Source organism: Podarcis gaigeae (assembly GCF_964106915.1).
Source record: "Podarcis gaigeae genome assembly, chromosome: 13".
Classification (NCBI taxonomy): Eukaryota; Metazoa; Chordata; class Lepidosauria; order Squamata; family Lacertidae; genus Podarcis; species Podarcis gaigeae.
Window position 1 is genome coordinate 40,883,326 of NC_139689.1, and position 21,253 is coordinate 40,904,578.

The 21,253-nt window shown below is 44.7% G+C and overlaps 1 protein-coding gene across 6 annotated transcripts in view; it reads right to left on the reverse strand.

Annotated features, from left to right (window-relative positions):
- NSF (N-ethylmaleimide sensitive factor, vesicle fusing ATPase) overlaps positions 1–21,253 on the reverse strand; it is a 98,358-nt gene that overhangs the window by 71,591 nt on the left and 5,514 nt on the right. For all 6 annotated transcript variants that reach the window (XM_083709341.1, XM_083709342.1, XM_083709345.1 and 3 more), the window contains exon 2: positions 2,129–2,214. In XM_083709341.1, the coding sequence (XP_083565467.1) occupies positions 2,129–2,214 (86 nt within the window). The remainder of the gene's footprint in view (positions 1–2,128; positions 2,215–21,253) is intronic.

The following is a 21,253-nucleotide window of genomic DNA, read 5'->3' on the forward strand; positions in this document are numbered from 1 at the left end:
TTATTATTATTATTATTATTATTATTATTATTATTATTATTATCATCCATGTAGTCGCTACAAATGAGACTGTGATGGAGAACGATATGCATTTCTCAGCACTGATAAACATACATGGTTGCACAATCGGCGATGTTATGAGGTCCCAGCTGATACCTCACTGTTGCCACAGAAGGAGGAGCTGGGTGCTGAGCGCCCACAGTGGGGCAAGGGAGGACAGTTCCACCCCCACCCCCAGGGGTGAAACGTAGCTCCCAGATTCCCAGCTTTCATTTAAAAAAACAAAGGCTTCTCTAGCTGTTGTAGAACCCGAGGTACGAGACAAAACGTGCAGACACAATTCTTCTCATTTTAAGGTGAGAAATTAGCTAGCTCTCACCTTCCATGTTTTACACACACCCCCATGGGGGGGGGGACTGCTGATGCCCATCACACTCCTTCTTGTTAGTGTAATAATAAAATTTAAGGTCTTATATATATAATAGGTAAAGGTAAAGGGACCCCTGACCATTAGGTCCAGTCGTGGCTGACTCTGGGGTTGCGGCGCTCATCTCGTTTTATTGGCTGAGGGAGCCAGCGTACAGCTTCCGGGTCATGTGGCCAGCATGACTAAGCCGCTTCTGGCAAACCAGAGCAGCGCACAGAAACGCCGTTTACCTTCCCGCCGGAGCGGTACCTATTTATCTACTTGCACTTTGACGTGCTTTCGAACTGCTAGGTTGGCAGGAGCAGGGACTGAGCAACGGGAGCTCACCCCGTCGCGGGGATTCGAACCGCCGACCTTCTGATCAGCAAGCCCTAGGCTCTGTGGTTTAACCCACAGCGCCACCCACGTCCCTATATATATATATATGTTCATAAATGTACCAACCAAGCACATACATAGATCAGCACAGGAAGACCAACCTGAAACCGTTTTGACTCCCAAACTGACCAAATGTTTTCTCTGCAAGGAGGGAGGGGGTCAGGGAGCCTTCCCATTGTCTCAGGAAATGGGAAATCACCATCGCAAAGGGTGACAGACTACCAGGAAAGGCAATCAGATAAGGCATTATCAGATAACCTGGTAGACAGGAAAAACAACATTCAAATTTCTGTTGCAATCCACCTTTTCTGTGACTTAGGTATGATGTATGGAGGGGTGGTCTTGAGCTCCAGGGCAGAGAATTTAAAATGTCTATATAAGGGCAGGCACACCCCGGGTTCTGGGTCCTCCTCCTTTCCTCTGTGTGAGGAGAGCACCCTGTTACAACAGATCAATAAAGATCAGGCTTACTAGCTGTTTTGCTTCTCAATATTCTCTGGTTGGCCTCTGTTATTTTCTCCTACCAATAGGGAACCTACATAAGGACTCTATATGGGCTCTTGGATACCCCATAAGGGGAAAAGGGCAGATTTTGTTTACAACATTAGACAATAAAGGACAGAGGTCCGGGAGGGGGTGAGATTCATGAAACTTGCAGTGTTGTGTCCAAGCATCCTCTGTGCCTCCAAGTCACATTCTCACATCAAACAGGCAGCTATAACTGGGTTAGAGGTGCCGTATGTCTCTCAGGGAATGTTTTTGGTGTGGCGTTGCCTTCTGCAAAGCAGGATCGTTCCTAACAAAAGGCGCCACCTCAAATCTCCACTAGAAGAGATTGGAGTCATTCTGAGCGGTGGAACTTTAGACTAATGAAACTGCAAATGCCTAATTGTTCACTTTCAGGAAACATAAACACACATTTGCACCTGAAAGCTTTTTTACTATGCCCTGTGGCTGGCAGGTTATGAGTGTTCCACTTTTACGAGGCTCAGGCTGTATTTTTTATTGGTTTATTGCTTGGAGCAGGTAATTGTTTTAGATTTATGTCATTAATTCATGAAGTGCCTTCTATTCTAGTAAGAGAAGCAATCTAAAGCAACAACATTTGAATGACTGTTTTTTGGCAACATTCCACCTTTAGGGGTTCGGAACCTGGGAGCAATATATTGTCCAACCAGCCCAGACAACGTCCTGCAATACTCTGGAGATGAGCTACTAAAGGCTCTAGGAAACAGCAGGTTCCTGTAAATTATTTCCCCCAGTCACCGCAAGAAAAGGCAAATTCTCCATTAATGTGTGAGGATAATAACCACCAAAACTTACAAGCCAGACTGAAAGTCCTTTTCGTTGACCACCGCACAGTTGCTTAAGGAGAGTTCATCCGTGGGACATCTCGCAGCTTGCATAGTCTGTGAGGGAATCAGAGAAGACACAAGGAAAGGTCAGAGTAACAAGACATTATAGGACATGTATACAAGATGGCTTTGCTCTCTAAGGTCCACATTTTAATTAGCCGAACAGGAAAGGCAAATCAGCTGCTTATAACTTGCTTGGCATTCAGAATACTAGTACAGTACCTTGGTTCTCAAACTTAATCCATTCCAGGAGTCCCTTCGACTCCTGAAACCATTCGAAAACCAAGGTGTGGCTTCCAATTGACTGCAGGAGCTTCCTGCACTCAATCAGAAGCCGCGTCGGAAGTTTGGCTTCCGAAAAATGTACACAAACCGGAACACTTACTTCCGGGTTTGCAGCATTCGGGAGCCAATTTGTTCAGGAGCCAAGCTGTTCGAGCACCAAGGTACCACTGTACTCTAAAGCAGCGGTTCTCAACCTGTGAGTCCCCAGATGTTGTTGGAGTACAACTCCCATCATCCCTGAGCTCTGGCCTTGCTAGCTAGGGGTGATGGGAGTTATAGTTCAACAACATCTGGGGACCCACAGGTTGAGAAAGGCTGCCTAAGGGGACACCTCCGCAGAACAAACATGTTAGTTGTGCATGTGGGAACCTGGTTCTGAGAACACTCATGACATAGAGGAAGGAAGGTAACTGATCAGACGGAGAAAGCAAAGCTGTGTAATAATAAATAATAATAATATTATTATTTATACCCCGCCCATCTGGCTGGGTTGTGTTGCTTTGGAACAAGACTCTCATTACTGTATGGCTTCACCATACAAGGGTCCTTGTACATTGAAAGCCAGCACATCAAGGAAGAAAAGAGAAAGGCCAAGCTTTCCTTTGACTACTACTACTACTACTACTACTTATTATTATTATTATAGGGACGCGGGTGGCGCTGTGGGTAAAACCTCAGTGCTTAGGACTTGCCGATCGCATGGTCGGCGGTTTGAATCCCCGCAGCAGGGTGAGCTCCCATCTTTCGGTCCCAGCTCCTGCCCACCTAGCAAGTAGATAAGTGCAAGTAGATAAATAGGTACCGCTTTATAGCGGGAAGGTAAATGGCATTTCCGTGTGCTGCGCTGGTGCTGGCTCGCCAGAGCAGCTTCGTCACGTTGGCCACATGACCCAGAAGTGTCTTCGGACAGTGCTGGCTCCCGGCCTCTTAAGTGAGATGGGCGCACAACCCTAGAGTCGGACATGACTGGCTCGTACGGGCAGGGGTACCTTTACCTTTACGTTTCCTTATTATTACTATTATTCAGATTTGTATACCACCCTTCATCAAAAGATCCCAGGGTGGTTCACAAGACAAAAATACAAGATAAAAGCACAAATAAATAGTTAAAACAGAAACAACGGAACAAAACAACCCTCCTCTCACAAACGGTTTTAAAGGCTGTAGAATATTAATCAGCCAAAGACCTGGTTGAAGTGTATATTGCCCAACGTGCCCTGATAGAGGTTTTAATTAAGACATTTATCACCTCTTTCTAAAAAAAAAAAAAAGTCCTCAAAGAATCTTGCAGCAAAAATACAAAATACCATAAAGAGACCTCAACGTTAACAATTAGAGAGTTAATTTGACAGAGAGTTGAGTTTTATTCAGGGCTGGTTATTTGCCCCGTGTTACCATTTCCCCATTTTATTATGTTTTAATTATTTAATTATTATTTATTTAATTATTTTATGACACACTGCCATGATATTCCTCTTGCCCATTTGAGACTCCTTAAAGGGAGTGAAAGGCGGGATATCAAATCCAAACTCCTCTTCTTCTTCTCATGCCCGTTGGTGATTTATGTATGCTCTTACGTAGAAAACAAACAATTAAAAATCAACCAAAACTATCACAGATACAGGAGGCAGAATCGAAAGCCCATTGGCCTAAGGCATTTTTTTTAATAATTGAAGATAATGGTTTAAGGAAAGTGGCTTTATTAGCTGTTCTACTGGAGTGGATGAAGTGAATAATGTTTATATATTTAGCGGGCAAATGAAGAGTCGTATGTTCCTTAGCTTCTGCTCTTTCAAGTGGAACAAGTCAAGAAAAGGTACCCCCATATTTTCTTTCTGAAGCTTTGTATCAGATCTCCAGACCGTGATAATGTTGAGACAGGGGTCCCCTTGAGTCCCCCCAAGACACACATCCCACAAGCAGCACTCAAAATTTGCCAGGGACCAGGCACATTTTGCACGTGGCCTTCAGCTACGTGAAGATGCCCAGGCACCACCAGGTTGGCACCTGATGTCTACACCATCTGGAGATGCCTACCTGGGGATGCCAGGATCTTGACTGTGTTTTCACACACTAGCAACACATCCTGTGGAATTCTATCCGTTATATTTTATCTGCACAATCAGGATAAATTTCAGGAACCAACAAGTCGTCTTGAAAAAATAAGACTTTTGAGCCGTCTGATCCAAAAATGGCAACTAAGCATTCCGTTTCGACACCTGTAACTCTGGTTTAAGGAGCCATTTGATACCAAGCTTATACAGTGGTACCTCAGGTCAAGAACTTAATTCGTTCCAGAGGTCCGTTCTTAACCTGAAACTGTTCTTAACCTGAGGCGTGCTTTTGATAATGGGGCCTCCTACTGCCACTGCACCGCTGGAGGGCGATTTCTGTTCTTATCCTGGAATTCTTAACCTGGAGCAACCACTTTCTGGTTAGCGGAGTTTGTAACCCAAAGCATCTGTAACCTGAGGTACCACTGTATAGTGGTACCTCAGGTTAAGAACTTAATTCATTCTGGAGGTCCGTTCTTAACCTGAAACTGTTCTTAACCTGAAGCACCACTTTAGTTAATGGGGCCTCCTGCTGCCGCCGCGCCGCCGGAGCACAATTTCTGTTCTCATCCTGAAGCAAAGTTCTTAACCTGAAGCACTATTTCTGGGTTAACAGAGTCTGTAACCTGAAGCGTATGTAACCTGAAGCGTATGTAACCCGAGGTACCACTGTATAGCAGAGTTTCTAACACAGCCCACAAGTCAGGCATTTGGGACCTGACAGATTATCACAGGTTATCCACATGCATGGTGCCTTATGTAGCTGCACAAGCAAAAATAGACAATTTGGTGCTTCGCAAGCAGATTACGATCTAAAAATGGCTCTGAACTGCAAGCCAGGAGAGCCTCACGTCCTGACATATATTGTACATGCAAACCCTTGGCATTAATTTCCACAACACAGAGGACAAGATTAACTTGGGCACTGATCTGCCGCAAGACAGTGTGCGCAGCAGAAATGATCTATGAGTCATCCGCAGCCTGACAGGGAGCAAAACGGGTGAACCCAAAGCAATATGAAAATCTGTGATGTGACTGAGGACGCAGGGTGCCTCAAGCTCTCTTCCAAAAAGAGAAGAGGCCAAGAACAGAGTGCCCTCAAAAGTGCAGCAGGGAACATGAATAAGGGAACAATGTTAATGGCTCGTCCTGTTAGATCCATCAGGTTCTTCAAAGCAGTGTCTCCAGATGCAGTCAGGAAGCAGAGTGTGAATCTGCCTTCTCCAAAACAATGCAACGCAGAAGGCTGCTAAGTGACGCAGTTTAGTTTAGTTTATTATTTACTTCTTTCAGATTATAACTCGTTACATAAAATATATGGTGGGCTAACCAGGCATTTGTTTCTAGATGCTTTCATCCCATGGTTTTATTGGCTTCAGGTTGTATTTTTGTTTTTAATGATGCTGTTATCATTTTTAAAAGATATTGTATACGGCTTAGAGATTTTAAAATATTAAGAAGATTATAAATGCTTTTCAATCAGGGGTTATTAAATGTCTCTACCCTCTCCCACAGATCACTTGAAAAGGGGTGAGGGGTCTCGGTGGACCAAATCATGATTTTTCTGCCTGTTTTAGCAATGGTGATACACCATGCTAGATGCTGCACGATTTTCTGCGATGTCTTTAATGATTTCTTTCATTCCTCATAGATGGTATCTTATTGTGTTACAATTTAAAAGCAGCCATAAAACTAAAAATCAATATGAATATTCATAGCTGTCAACTTTTCCCTTTTCTTGTGAGGAATCCTATTCGGAATAAGGAAATTTCCCTTTAAAAAAGGGAAACATTGACAGCTATGTGAATATTCCATGTGGTGGAATATTCAGCCAGAAATCCACAGACCTGCCGCGGGCCACCTGAATCAAGTCTGCAGACCACTGGTGGTCTATAGACCACAGTTTGAGAACCCCAGTTTTGAAGAAAGAGAAGTGTGAGCCTTACTTCCCATGCTGACTGCAGACCACACGTACACAATGACACTTTTGTATGCCACATTCGTCTACTGCCTTCCTCCCCCCCCCCCAACCTTTTCCATGCTAGCATCACCCCTCCTGGGAACTGGAGAGGTGTCAGTCTCAGAAGAAGCTGTAATATGGGACTCCTCTGTCTATCTCTGTCTCTCTCTCACACTTACACAAGCTTAGAATCACAGAATCATAGAATTGGAAGGGACCCCAAGGTACGCAGACTGAGACCCTACCTGCCCTCACCAGAGTGGTGCATGCTCTAGTTATCACCCGCTTGGACTACTGCAATGTGCTCTACATGGGGCTACCTTTGAAGGTGACCTGGAAACTACAACAAATCCAGAATGCGGCAGCTAGACTGGTGACTGGTAGCAGCCGCCGAGACCACATAATACCGGTCTTGAAAGATCTACATTGGCTCCCAGTACGTTTCCGAGCACAATTCAAAGTGTTGGTGCTGACCTTTAAAGCCCTAAACGGCCTCGGCCCAGTTTACCTGAAAGAGCGTCTCCACCCCCAGCGATCAGCCTGGACACTGAGGTCCAGCTCTGAGGGCTTTTTGGTGGTTCCCTCACTGCGAGAAGTGAGATTACAGGGAACCAGGCAGAGGGCCTTCTCGGTGGTAGTGCCCACCCTGTGGAACGCCCTCCCACCAGATGTCAAAGAGATAAACAACTACCTGACATTTAGAAGACATCTGAAGGCAGCCCTGTTCAGGGAAGTTTTTAATGTGTGACATTTTAATGTATTTTTAATCTTTGTTGGAAGCGGCCCAGAGTGACTGGGGAAACCCAGCCAGATGGGCGGGGTACAAATAAATTATTATTATTATTATTATTATTATTATTATTATTCCTTTCTGTGCTGGAATCTCAGCTTAAGCATCCATGACAGGTGGCCATCCAACCTCTGCTTAAAAACCTCCAAGGAAGGAGAGTCCACAACTTTTCGAGGGAGACCGTTCCACTGTCAAAAAGCATTTACTGTTAGAAAGCTCTTCCTGATGTTTAGTCGAAATCCCCTTAGCTTAAAGCCATTGGTTCAAGTCCTACCTTCCAGAGCAGGGGGAAACAAGCTTGCTCCATCTTCCACGTGACAGCCCTTGATATATTTGAAGATGGCTATCGTATCTCCTCTCAGTCTCCTCTTTTCCAGGCTAAACATACTCAGCTCCTTCAACCATTCCTCATAAGGCTCAGCTTCTAGACCCTTGATCATCCTAGCTGACCTCCTCCGCACACGTTTCAGCTTGTCAACAACCTGCTTAAATTGTGGCACCCAGAATGAGACACAGTATTCCAGGTGTGGTCTGACCAAGGCATAACAGAGTGCTGCTATTGCTATCCTTGATCTGGATACAGTGGTACCTCAGGTTACGAACTTAATTCGTTCCAGAGGTCTGTTCTTAACCTGAAACCATTCTTAGCCTGAGGTGTGCTTTCGCTAATGGGACCTCCCACTGCAGCACAATTTCCATTCTCATCCTGGGGCAAAGGTACTACTTTCGGGTTAGTGGAGTTCGTAACCCAAAGTGTTTGTAACCCGAGGTTCTGTTGATGCAGCCTAGAATAGCATTTGCCTTTTTTTGCTGCTGCATCACACTGTTGACTCATGTTAAGCTTGTTATCAGCCTTTAACCAGAAAATTTGAGAGAGAGAGATAGAGAAAGAAAGAAAGAAGCTGATAGTCTGAGTAATCTGGTATAAGTCCTAGCTCTCATGCCACCAATCACAGCACTACTACAGCTGTACAGTGGTACCTCGGGTTACAGACGCTTCAAGTTACAGATGCTTCAGGTTACAGACTCCGCTAACCCAGAAATAGTACCATGGGTTAAGAACTTTACCTCAGGATGAGAACAGAAATTGTGCGGCAGCAGCTGGAGGCCCCATTAGCTAAAGTGGTACCTCAGGTTAAGAACAGTTTCTGGTTAAGAACGGAGCTCCAGAACGAATTAAGTTCTTAACCCGAGGTACCACTGTACAATAAATCACAATGAACCTCGCTTCTTGGCCAAGTACATGTTATATAAAGTACAGGTCTAGCAATTGCCACATGAGACTCAGAGCTTCTGAAAAATCAAGCCCAGGATCTGCAGATGCAGCCCTAAATTATGATAAGTCATTTGTGCTTTGTTTATGTTTAAATAACTACCTTAGGTGCTGAGTGGAAAAAGCACCAGGCAGAGGGGCTCTGGGTTCCTTTGATGCTGAGGCCTGGTCAGATTTTTGCACCTCAGCAGATGCATTTTCTCAACCTGTAAACATGGAAAGTCCACAAAGCCATCTTAGATTGCAATGCTTCTGGGGGGAGGCAGGAGAAGGACTTGGGAGGATTGCCCTGAAAAGTCTGGAAATAAAGGTAGAGAATTTGGGCTTATAAGCACAACTGTCCCAAAAGCCAGAGTCTGTGCCTAAATATAAGGCACATGCCAACCTGGGGGAAGAAAGGGAAATAAATCATCAGCATCCCATTATTTAAATCTGCCTAGAGCCTTCAAATGTCACCCAGGCTGCCAGAGTTAGGCAGTGGTGGGGCACCAAATCTCCTGGAGATTTAAATGCTATTTTGTAACCTGCTCTGAAGGGATTAGAGAGTTAAGCTTTTTCCTATGTCATACGAAGAGCATCTTTCCTTCTCTCTCACAAACACACGCTAATGCTAAACAGTATCTCCTAAGTGATGGAGAATTGTCATTTTTTATTATTTTTACAGGGGAGTGTCAAAGGAAGCACTGTATCATCAGACCATGTTCAGAGATTAATTTGATTCACTGGATCTGGAATCAGCCTAATTCTCTTGTTCATACCGATTTTTCTACCTCTGGATAAATTGTGGCAATTACTCATAAAACGGACCAGTTAAGCAAAGTGCATCTCATTTCAGGTCTCAAGCTCTATTACAAATTATACACTCTGGTCTGGAATCTGGAATCTGAAACCCTGAAATGCAGGTGTGTAGAAAGACTAAGGGCTGCGTGTGTAAGCTGAGTTCTGCTCATGCAACCGGGCTTCCCTTTGCTCCTCGTCCCCCACAATCTGCTCTGAAGGGTCACCCAACCCTCTGGAGCAAATTTTGAGGTTATTTGAGGGAGGGACTCCAGGAGAGGGGAAGGTTTTGTTGTGCAAGCGGATATCTGCTGCACAAACAAAACAGCAGCCCTGGACACAACCCCAGACCTCAAACACCTGGGCAAATATTAGTACAGTGGTACCTCGGGTTACGTTGGGATGCGGGTAGTGCTGTGGGTTAAACCACAGAGCCTAGGACTTGCTGATCAGAAGGTCAGAGGTTTGAATCCCCGCGATGGGGTGAGCTCCCATTGCTCGGTCCCTGCTCCTGCCCACCTAGCAGTTCAAAAGCACGTCAAAGTGCAAGTAGATAAATAGGTACCGCTCCGGCGGGAAGGTAAATGGCGTTTCCGTGCGCTGCTCTGGTTTGCCAGAATCGGCTTAGTCATGCTGGCCACATGACCCGGAAGCTGTACACCAGCTCTCTCGGCCAATAAAGCGAGATGAGCACCGCAACCCCAGAGTCGGCCACGACTGGACCTAATGATCAGGGGTCCCTTTACCTTTACCTCGGGTTACATACGCTTCAGGTTACATATGATTCAGGTTACAGACTCCGCTAACCCAGAAATAGTACCTCGAGTTAAGAACTTTGCTTCAGGATGAGAACAGAAATTGTGCGGCGGCAGCAGGAGACCCCATTAGCTAAAGTGGTGCTTCAGGTTAAGAACAGCTTCAGGTTAAGAACGGACCTCCGGAATGAATTAAGAACTTAACCCGAGGTACCACTGTACCTGGCTTGCTTCTAAAATGGAGTCGTTTGATCTTCTCTCTAGAGGTATATATGCAGAGGTAGGAAGGAATTTAGACCACAATTGCCAGGGTTCTTAGGAAGAATGCTGGATAGCAAGTGTCTTTAACTAATGCTGCAAGGACTCCTTTTAGACTTGATTTGAGTCTGCACAGACTAAGGAATTGCTAACTGCTAAGAGCTCCTGAACAGGAATTTCGGGTTTTGGACATTTAACTAGTGTTCAAAATCGGCCAGGCGCCAGGCATGTTTTGCGACTGGTGCGGGTCCAATCGCGCCCACGTAGAGATTTCTGAGTGCCAGGCTGGTGACTGGAGAAAGCAAAATGTCACCTAGAGAAAGATCTGAAATATTTTCCTTGAAGCTTGAATCAGTTTTATTCTGGGTTCTTTTATTTGATGTTTTAATGTGCTTCAAAATTTGTTCTTTAAAATATAAAGTAGTATAGAAATGAAATTATTATTATTATTCATTACAATCAGGGGGGAGGATATGGCGCCTAGACATTCCATTGTGGTGATCGCAGACCAGGTTTAAGGTGCCATTTGGTGATTAAATTATATACAGTGGCACCTCGGGTTAAGAACTTAATTCGTTCCGGAGGTCCGTTCTTAACCTGAAACTGTTCTTAACCTGAGGTACCACTTTAGCTAATGGGGCCTCCCACTGCCGCCACACGATTTCTGTTCTCATCCTGAAGCAAACTTCTTAACCCGAGGTACTATTTCTGGGTTAGCGGAGTCTGTAACCTGAAACGTCTGTAACCTGAGGTACCACTGTATATATCTCAGTTTCTAACACACTTTGGGATACCACAGGGAACCTGGTAAAAAATAAAGCAGGATATGCCGGACTGAAGTCATCTACCCCGATGTACACAGTTGAAATTCACAACAACGACGAAGTTTTCTCATCCTAAAGTCCCAGATATTCCTTCAAATTCCCTTCATCTAACTGCTTTCCTCCAGGCTCCATGCCCCCACAAGTTCTAGCCGGATTACTGGTCTGGGAAACCTGGCTCTTATTCTTTGTTCAGGATGGCCTTGAGCAGGTCAAATCCTGCCAACTTCTGTTTCTTCCCAGGAACACAGGAATTGGAACGACCTCCTAGTAGCACAAGGTTGTTGGAGAGATCAGCACAATTCATAACACGCACATGAAAAGTGCTGCATACCGTATTTTTCCGTGTATTAGACAAAGTTTTTTAAATTGTGCCAAAAAACTGGGGTCATCCAATACACGGATAGTGGCATGGAGGGCTAAGCTCAACAACTTTGGGCCATCTCCCCTCATTTTCTTAAAACTGAGTCCCCCAAAATGGGGGGGTGTCTTATACATGGGGGCGTCCTATAGACGGAAAAATATGGGAAATGACTCTAAGTTGTTAAGTTTGAATTGCAAAAGGGGAGTGAAGCACATTTCCATATATTCCAACTCCGTCCCTTTACCAAGTACTCCCACCCCCTCCACTTGCAAAAGTTAGAAGGGTCCATTCCTCATAGCCCTAGGACACAGGCAAAAGAGAAAAGCCAATCAGCAAGAAAAATGTTGACTGAAGAATGGGTTGTGAATTTTCCCATTCTTAAGAGAGTACCAATAGAAGGACAGAAAACTGGGGGGGGGGGGCACATTCAGCTCATGCACCAGAGGTTCTCCACCACTATTGGAGGTGGTCACAGAAATTTGGGTATGACAGGAATATAGCAGGTTTTGAGGGACAAAAATATTATATAGTTGTTCCATTTCCTCGGTAGAATGACATTCAAAAGGTGTCCGAAACAGAGAAAAATCAGTCATTCCCCCATCCAAATTTCCAAACTCATATACTCAGAAGAGAAGGCGTAGAAAGAAGCTATCTGAAAACCTGCATCTGATAGGAAGGATTTCTGACTCACTAACAACAACAGCAGCAGCAGCAACAAAAGCTCTCTCTTTCTAAATGCTGCAGAAACGAAGAACGTTTGGGCAAAAACCGTAAGTGGGTGTTTTGTGCAAAAGGACTGAACTCATTTCTAGTATGGACTGGGCATGTGCTCAGAGACATGTTGCTGTTGTTTTAAAAAAATCTAGGTGTACATCTAACACTATTATTCCAAAAGCCATTGTTTGGTACCCGGATCTTGTTGCTGGATTGGACTTTTTGTAAAAAAAAATTTTTTTTAAAAATGCAGAGTACAACCTAGAAGGCCACATTTGCAGTGTAATAAATGAAAATCTGCCCTTATTCCCTTATGGGGAACACAAGGGCCCTTAGAGAGTCCTTTGAGGGTTCTCCATCGGTCGGAGAAAATAACAGAGGCCAACCAGAGAATATTGAGAAGCAAAGCAGCTACTAAGCCTGATCTTTATTAAACTGCTGCAACAGGGTACCCATTTCACATGCAGGAGAAGGAGGACCCAGAACCCAGGTGTGCCCGCCCTTATATAAATATTTTAAATTGCCCGCCCTGGAGTTGAAGACCACCCCCAGACACATCATACCTACATCACAGAAAAGAGTGTAGCTCACAACAGAAATCTGAGTGCGTTGTTTACCTCCTGTCTGACAGGTTACCTCTTAATGCTTACTGTCTGGCAGGTTACCTCTTAATGCTCACTTGATTGGATACCCTGGGGAGCCTGGCCAGTCTTTTGTAATGATAAATACTTAGTACCTGAGCCAGGTCACAGGCTCACCCTATTCATACACAGACATACCATTAAGACAGGATTTGTGAATGAAAAGACAATGGGGAGGCTTTTCCATTTTCCTTGACCTTGCAGATAAATCATTTGGTCAGTTTGGGAGCCAAATGGTTTCCAGGCTGTTTTCCTGTGCTGCCTCAGACATGTGGTTTAGATATTTATGTATGTGTTTGCTTGGTACATTTATGAACATTTATTTTATATATATAAGACCTTAATTTTTTATTTCAGCAGCAAAGTGTCCACAATTAAAGGAGAAGGCTGAGACTAGAGAAGATTGTGGCTCAGTGTTCATCGTGCACTGTTAACAAGAATGAAAGGACACAATGCAAAGAGCACCAGTAGCATGTGGTTAAAGAATTACTTAAGTTAAATAACCAACACACAGATCTCACAGTGAAACATCTGGTAGCAATGCAGTCCTAGATTCAAAGCTTCAAGCATGCAAGCCAAGAGCTTGAAAAACATGGCAGTATGTTCAAGGGCAGAGATGGGGAATTTATGGCCCTTCAGATGTTACTGTAACTCCCACCAGCCCCAGTTAGCACAGCCAATAGCCAGGGGTGATGGGGTTTGTAGTCCAACACCTGGAAGACCACAAGGAGCCCTCCCCATTCTAATGAATACTGGACTTCATTACCCAAGGTTTATCAATGTAAAGCTCAAAAATGGTAGAGCTTCCCAGAGTTGCCTTGCCTTCTACCAATAAGATGTTCCTCTGATGTGCAGACACTGGGAATAGGGGGCATGTTCTAAGGTGCTCCCAGAATCCATTGTCCTGCATAGGACTTCCTTGACGAGTCAAGTCAACACTGAGAGGTTTTCCCTGAGGCGCACATTTCGAAAACAGCTGCAGCACTACACGGCAATTACAGAATAAGCTTAAAAAGGAAAGGCGGGGAGGGATTTTAAGGTTTAAGATGATTTATTATAGGTAAAGGAAAAGGGACCCCTGACCATTAGGTCCAGTCGTGACCGACTCTGGGGTTGCGGCGCTCATCTCGGTTTATTGGCCGAGGGAGCCGGCGTACAGCTTCTGGGTCATGTGGCCAGCATGACTAAGCCGCTTCTGGCGAACCAGAGAAGCGCATGGAAACGCCGTTTACCTTCCCGCCGGAGCGGTATCTATTTATCTATTTGCACTTTGACGTGCTTTTGAATTGCTAGGTTGGCAGGACCAGGAACTGAGCAACGCGAGCTCACCCCGTAACGGAGATTCGAACCGCCGACCTTCTGATTGGCAAATCCTAAATACCAGCAGTCAACAACTCCCTGATACTGGTAATAATACTGTGATAATTCTGCTATGGGGTCTCAGGAAAGCATCCAAGTAGCTCAACATGCAGCAGAATGCTGCTGCTGCTGCTGCTTGTATTCTTCCTAACACTGCAGTGTTAAGACATGCTAATTCTGGAACCAGGACGAGGCTGCTGCAGGCAAAGGCTATTATTTCTGACCTCAAAATATTGGGAGATTCAAGGTGTGGAAGCAGAATTCCCCAAGAATGGACCTTTTGTGTGTGCCCTGGGTAATAAATGCCTGGGGGGGGGGGGGGCACACAATGCGGATGCTTCTGTTTTCTCACTAGGAAAAAGCAAACTATCACTTAGTAGCAGAGAAACAGCAAGATACCAATTATCCCTGGAAAGATTTAGTACTAGAGACATCCTTTCAACCAGGACCACGGGTCCCAAAGGTGGCAGGCAGACAGGCAGAGGAAACAAGGGGGGGGGGGGGGAGAGAGAAGTGCATAATAATAAAGAAAAAGAATAAGAAAAAGAATAAGAATAATAATTTATTATTTATACCCTGCCCATCTGGCTGGGTTTCCCCAGCCACTCTGAGAGGCTCCCAACAGAATATTAAAAACATGATAAAACGTCAAACATTAAAAACTTCCCTAAACAGGGTTGCCGCCTTCAGATGTGTTCTAAAAGTCAGATACTCGTTTATTTCCTTGACATCTGATGGGAGGGCGTTACTGCCTGGTTCCCTGTAACCTCGCAGGGAGGGAACTGCCAGAAGGCCCTCGGAGCTGGACCTCAGTGTCCAGGCAGAATGATGGGGGTGGCCTTAAAGGTCAGCACCAACACTTTGAATTGTGCTCGGAAACGTACTGGGAGCCAATGTAGGTCTTTCAGGACTGGTGTTATATGGTCTCAGCGGCCAATGTAAATATAGACCTTTCAGGGAAATACACCTGTGTCAAAGGCTATCTAGAAAGGCTATTTGTTGTTGGACCACAATTCTCATCACCCCTGGCCATACTAGATGGGGCTCGCAGGAGTTGTAGTCCAACAAGCTCAGTCAGGTGAGCATGAGACTCTTAATCTCAGGGTTGTGGGTTTGACCCTCGTGGTCCATTCCAACTCGACAATTCTATGATTCTCAAATAACATCTTCCATTTTTTCTTATTTTTTTCTTTTGCTACAGTCTGTTAGCTACACAATAAATCTGATCCACTCTGATCCTCTATTCCTATGATTGTGTCATGCTCAGATATGGTCAAGATATTCCTGAGCAATTCCTGTTTCGTGATCCTGCCTCTTTTAATCTATAATGTGCTTACGTTTTAAAAAGGTTTTTACAGTGGTACCTTGGTTATCAAATGCCTTGGTACTCAAACAACTTGGAACCCAAACACTACAAGCCCGGAAGTAAGAGTTCTGGTTTGCAAACGTTTTTCGGAAGCTGAACATGCTCCATTTTGAGTGTTACGCTGAGATCTGTCTGTTTTTACTATTTATTTTGTGTTTTTGTTTTTGCGGCTTTTTTGTTTTGTTTTTGTGACTGTCTGGAACCCAGTTCAGCTACTGGTTGATTGTGTGACTGCAGTACATTGTTTATTGCTTTCATTTTATGGATCAATGGTCTTGTTAGATAGTAAAATTCATGTTAAATTGCTGTTTTAAGGGTTGTTTTTAAAAGTCTGGAACGGATTAATCCGTTCTGCATTCCTTTCTATGGGAAAGCGTGCATTGGTTTTGGAACGCTTTGGTTTTGGAACAGACTTCCCTAACGGATTAAGTTTGAGAAGCAAGGTACCACTGTACTGTAGTTTTGTAAGCTATCCCGGGAATCTATTCAAATGGCAGGATATACATTCCTGTTAAATAAGTATTTGTTTTTTTCAGCCTCACGTTGCATGATGCTACAGCAGATAAAGCAAGTGGAGACAGAATAAAGAGATTACGACCACAATTGCGCTGGCAGAAGCAATTTATCCAGAAAGATTAAAAACCATAGGACTGGATGAGAAGAATAAACCCAGTATCCTGGATACAGATCATCCTTGCAGGTATGCCTAATCAGAAAAGGCTGTATTTCCATTCTGCTGATTAAAGAGTTCTGTGCTGCTTAAAATACTTACATACCTTTTCAGTAAGAAAGTTTACTCCTGCTAGGCTTGTTCTCTCAAACAAGTGTTGCACCTGTCACCCTCACAGGCAAATTTCTGTAGGAAACAGGTATAGATTCTGGCAACCTCAGAATTGATTCATAAATCAAAATTGACCTCCCAAGCATTTTTTTTCTGTTCTAGGCTCTGTCTTTCCTAACGGCCAGTTTCTCCTTGGCCATCCTCCCAGTGGGTATATGGTACTGAACATATGTAGAAAGGGCAAATCCTCGAGCCAGCAGCTGGGAGGAACTGTGACAGAGTTACGGCAAACCTGGGTTTTTTTCTAACGTTCAGAAAGGTTCAGTGCTCAATTCTATGAGAACAGACAAGAGGGTGTTTTCGTAGGATGAATGAGTAAGCGACAGAAGTCTAATTGATCAACTTGTGACAGGATTGTACCACTGCAGCTTGCTGACGGAATTACCTTTCAAACGATGAAATAATCTTCCCTGCTCCAAAAAATAAACTACATAGAAAATTTCCCTACATAGAGAAAACAGGTAGGGAGACATGTTAGAATGCTTTCCCTTGGCAACCTGGTTTTCTACACAGCAGGAACTATTTTTGTATGAAAGGAGCATTCCCATCATGCAAAACACCATATGTACCGTATTTTTCGCTCTATAAGATGCATCAGACCACAAGACGTACCTAGTTTTTGGAGGAGGAAAACAAGGGAAAAAATATTCTGAATCCCAGAAGCCAGAACCGCAAGAGGGATGGCTGCGCAGCCATCCCTCTTGCAGTTCTGGCTTCTGGGAAAAGCCCTCAACAGCCACACTCCCTTTAAAGAGCCGCGCAGAGCGTGTGTGTGGCTCTTGGGGGCTTTTCCGCAAAGTGGGAGAAGGGACTGATGGGCTGCCCTTCTCCCTTCTCAGAGAAAAGCCCCCAAGAGCCGCACACATGCTCCACGCGGCTCTTTAAAGGGAGCGCTGAGCAGAGCCTCCCGCCTGCATTCGCTCCATAAGACGCACACACATTTCCCCTTACTTTTTAGGAGGGGGAAAGTGTGTCTTATGGAGCGAAAAATATGGTACAGTGGTACCTCGGGTTAAGTACTTAATTTGTTCCGGAGGTCCGTTCTTAACCTGAAACTGTTCTTAACCTGAAGCACCACTTTAGCTAATGGGGCCTCCCGCTGCTACCGCACCACTGGAGCACGATTTCTGTTCTTATCCTGAAGCAAAGTTCTTAACCTGAAGCACTATTTCTGGGTTAGCGGAATATGTAACCTGAAGTGTATGTAACCTGAAACGTATGTAACCCGCAGTACCACTGTAGTTTAAAGTGCAGCATTTCAGTTTAGTTTGAAGCCTAGTCTCAGCACTGAGCCTGCCTTGGTTGCCCAGGCTGGTGGCATTTCTTGGGAGAGAGATGAGGGAGTGTGGCCCTATTCATTCTCCTTGACCTCTCCAAGACTTCTGATACCATTGGCGATAGCATCCTTCTGACATGACTCCAGGGGCTGGAAACTAAGTGCACTGTGCTACAATGACACCACTCCTGCCCTCAAGGCCAGCCATTAGTTATGGGTGGCTACTGCTTGCCACCATGTGATGCGGGTAGCACTGTGGTCTAAACCACTGAGCCTCTTAGGCTTGCCGATCAGAAGGTCAGCGGTTCGAATCCCCACAACGGAGTGAGCTCCCGTTGCTCTGTCCCAGCTCCTGCCAACCTTGCAGTTCAAAAGCACACCAGTGCAAGTAGATAAATAGGTACCACTGTGGCGGTAAGGTAAATGGTGCTTCCATGCACTCTGGATTCCGTCATGGTGTCCCATTGCACCAGAAGCGGTTTAGTCATGCTGGCCACATGACCCAGAAACCTGTCTGTGGACAAACGCCAGTTCCCTCAGTCTGAAGCGAGATGAGCGCCGCAACCCCATACTCGCCTTTAACTGGACTTAACTGTCCAGGGCTCCTTTACCTTTTTACCATGTGAGTTGCCTGCTGGCATCCTACAGAGTTCCATCTTGTTACCCAAACAGGGCTCTTGGTTTGTGTTATTTTAACGGCAGCCCTCCCATCGCCCATTCCACCTGGCAATGAACTTTGAAAGCAAAAGGATTTTCAAGCAGATGGTAATATGGAATGGAAAGAGCTTTCCAGCGATGCTGAACGCCTTAGCCCCCTAGCCTAGGTTTGAGAGAATTATCTGGGGTTTTTCCTCCCCAAGGAATGAACATACAGGCTATTTCTATTACTGGAAATGTATCCTTTTCTGCATCCTGGGGGAAAGGGAGAATTTGAAGCATTTCCTAAAGACAACAGCTCTTCGTGTGACCATAAGGAGAAGCTTCAAGCACGGTTATTATACAGAAGAAAACCTTATGCAAGAGTTGTGTAACTTGTGTGTCACATGTTACAGTTAGATACCAGTACAACCTTCACTCTCCTCACAGTCCAAGCTTATCCATATTTACTCAGAAAACCTTTTAACGGTTCTTACTTCCAAAACATTTCTGATTAAGATAATTTATTAATGAAACCACATTTGTGCCTCATAGGGAGATGAAATCAAGGGAAACCGTTTGTGCAGGGACAAGAAGAGAGACTTTCTAAGGCCCAGAAAACCAACATAGTGGCAAAGATGGTGCATTTCGCACTGCATCTGCGTTTTCCAGTAGCTAGTCTGGAGGTTGCGGACTCCCATTGTCGGGGAGGGACCTCTGCATTAGAGGACCTGCTATGACCACCTGGCTACACAATTTGAGGATACCCTGTCACCCTGGAAAAAAGCAGTGGCATTGCCACTCGGAAAGAAAATGGCCCTACACCCTTTGGTCTGGAAGAGCTACTGACCAGCTGCAAATATCCCCTTCCTAGAGATGTCATGGAGGTCATGGCAGGAAATCCTGGCTGACACCGATTTTCAATTTGGGTTCAGGCCCGGCCACGGAACCAACCTTGACTGAGAGCGGTGTATCGTGAGTGCAACCTTGCTCCTGCTTCTCCATCACTCTATGGCAGGGATGTCCAACAGGTTGGTCGCGATCTACTGGTAGATTCCCCGGGAGGTTTTGGTAGATTGCGGTCGACCGCTGGGTCCCTTTCCTTAGTAAAATATAATCTGGCCCCAGCCCCTCACCCCACTCTCCACTGTTGCACGATTTGCAGAAGGGAAGATGGAGTTACTCAGTGAGGCTGTTTGTTTCCCCAGTGATCCGTTGGTGAGTGGCTGTTCCCCTTTCTCCCTTGATCTTAGGTTTGAATTCTGAAAAATCGGGGCTCTCCTCCTCCCTAATAAAAGCTCACCAACTTTGACCTGAACCACAAAGAAGGGGGTAGATCACTGCCAGTTTTTAATTCTGTGAGTAGATCGCAGTCTCTTGGGAGTTGGCCACCCCTTAGAGCTCTATAGCAGGGGTCAGCAGCCTTTTTCAGCCGGGGGCCGGTCCACTGTCCCTCAGACCATGTGGTGGGCTAGACTATATTGGGGAGGGGGGGGAATGAACAAATTCCTATGCCCCACAAATAACCCAGAGATGCATTTTAAATAACACATTCTACTCATGTAAAAACACACCGATTCCCAGAACGTCCGCGGGCCGGATTGAGAAGGCGATTGGGCCGCATCCGGCCCACGGGCTTTAGTTTGCCTACCCCTGCTCCATAGCTTGTAGGTGAAAGTGCTGACTTTCACCTACAAAGCCTTAATGACTCAGGACCGCAATACCTCAAGGACCACCTTTTCATCTAAGGCCCTTCTTCATGTGACTCCTCCATGAGAAGCCCAGAGGGTGGCTACACAACAACTGGCCTTTTGTGGTTTGGCTCCCCACCTGTGGAATGCTTTCCCCAGCAAGGCTCGCCTGGAGCCTTCATTACATATCTTTAGACAGCAGGCGAAAACCTTTCGCTATAACCAGGCCTTTGGCTGATTCAACACTCTATGGCCTTTTAAATATTTTTGTGGGAAGGGGGGTTAATGGTTTGGTTTTGGTTTTCAGATTTATTTTTTTATGATGTATTTTCTGTTCTCATTCTATATTTTTTATGTTATGAGCCACCCTGTGATCTTTGGATGAAGGGTGGTATACAAATTTAAATACTAATAACAATAATAAATCCAGACTATAAACAGTCACTCAGCTGTGGCGAGTAAAATTTAGCCAGTCCTTCTCCCCATGAATGTGGTCTAAAATGACCAATGCTGCAATCTTATGCACATTTAACTTGGGAGTAAATATGCACAGTATCAAATGGTATCACAGGTAACAAACAAATCACAAATCATATCTGATTTGGGTTTCAGTGTTCTCCTAAGAAGAGTGAACAAAACTCTCAAACACATTAAATAGGAAATGTGTTTGATTGTTTTTAGCTCAAGCTTTGAGTGGGGAATTTGTTAATTGTGAATTCCTATGAGAACAGACCTGATCTGCAACTTCTGGACTGCCTTTCACACTTCCCAAATACTATGATGCTCAAAATATGTTTAGAAATGTGTAGTTTGAAAGAACACACATTTTATGATACTTACCGTATTTAAGTTAATATCTACACGCACGTTTTTGTGAGGACTAAAATAAAAGTTGCAGATAAAGGTACAAATGAGGTAGAAATAAGCCACGAATGAACATATGAAAAAAATGAAATGACCTAGAAATACGTAGATACCTGCCTGTCCCTAGTTCTGGGAGCCACCGAAAAAAATTACTCCACAGAAAACGTATGAATAGCCTCTAGGCTGACATTTTTCATCACTAGGATGTTGATGCCAGTAATCTGGTGATTTACATTGCCCTGGCAATTTCAGCTAAAGAATCCCCTCCTTGCTGTAGATTGTTATATAAGAAGATAGCTATCCAGCTAAGACCATGCACCTTCTACATGAGGTGTCATTTCAGCCACACACGAGGCCAAATATCAGTT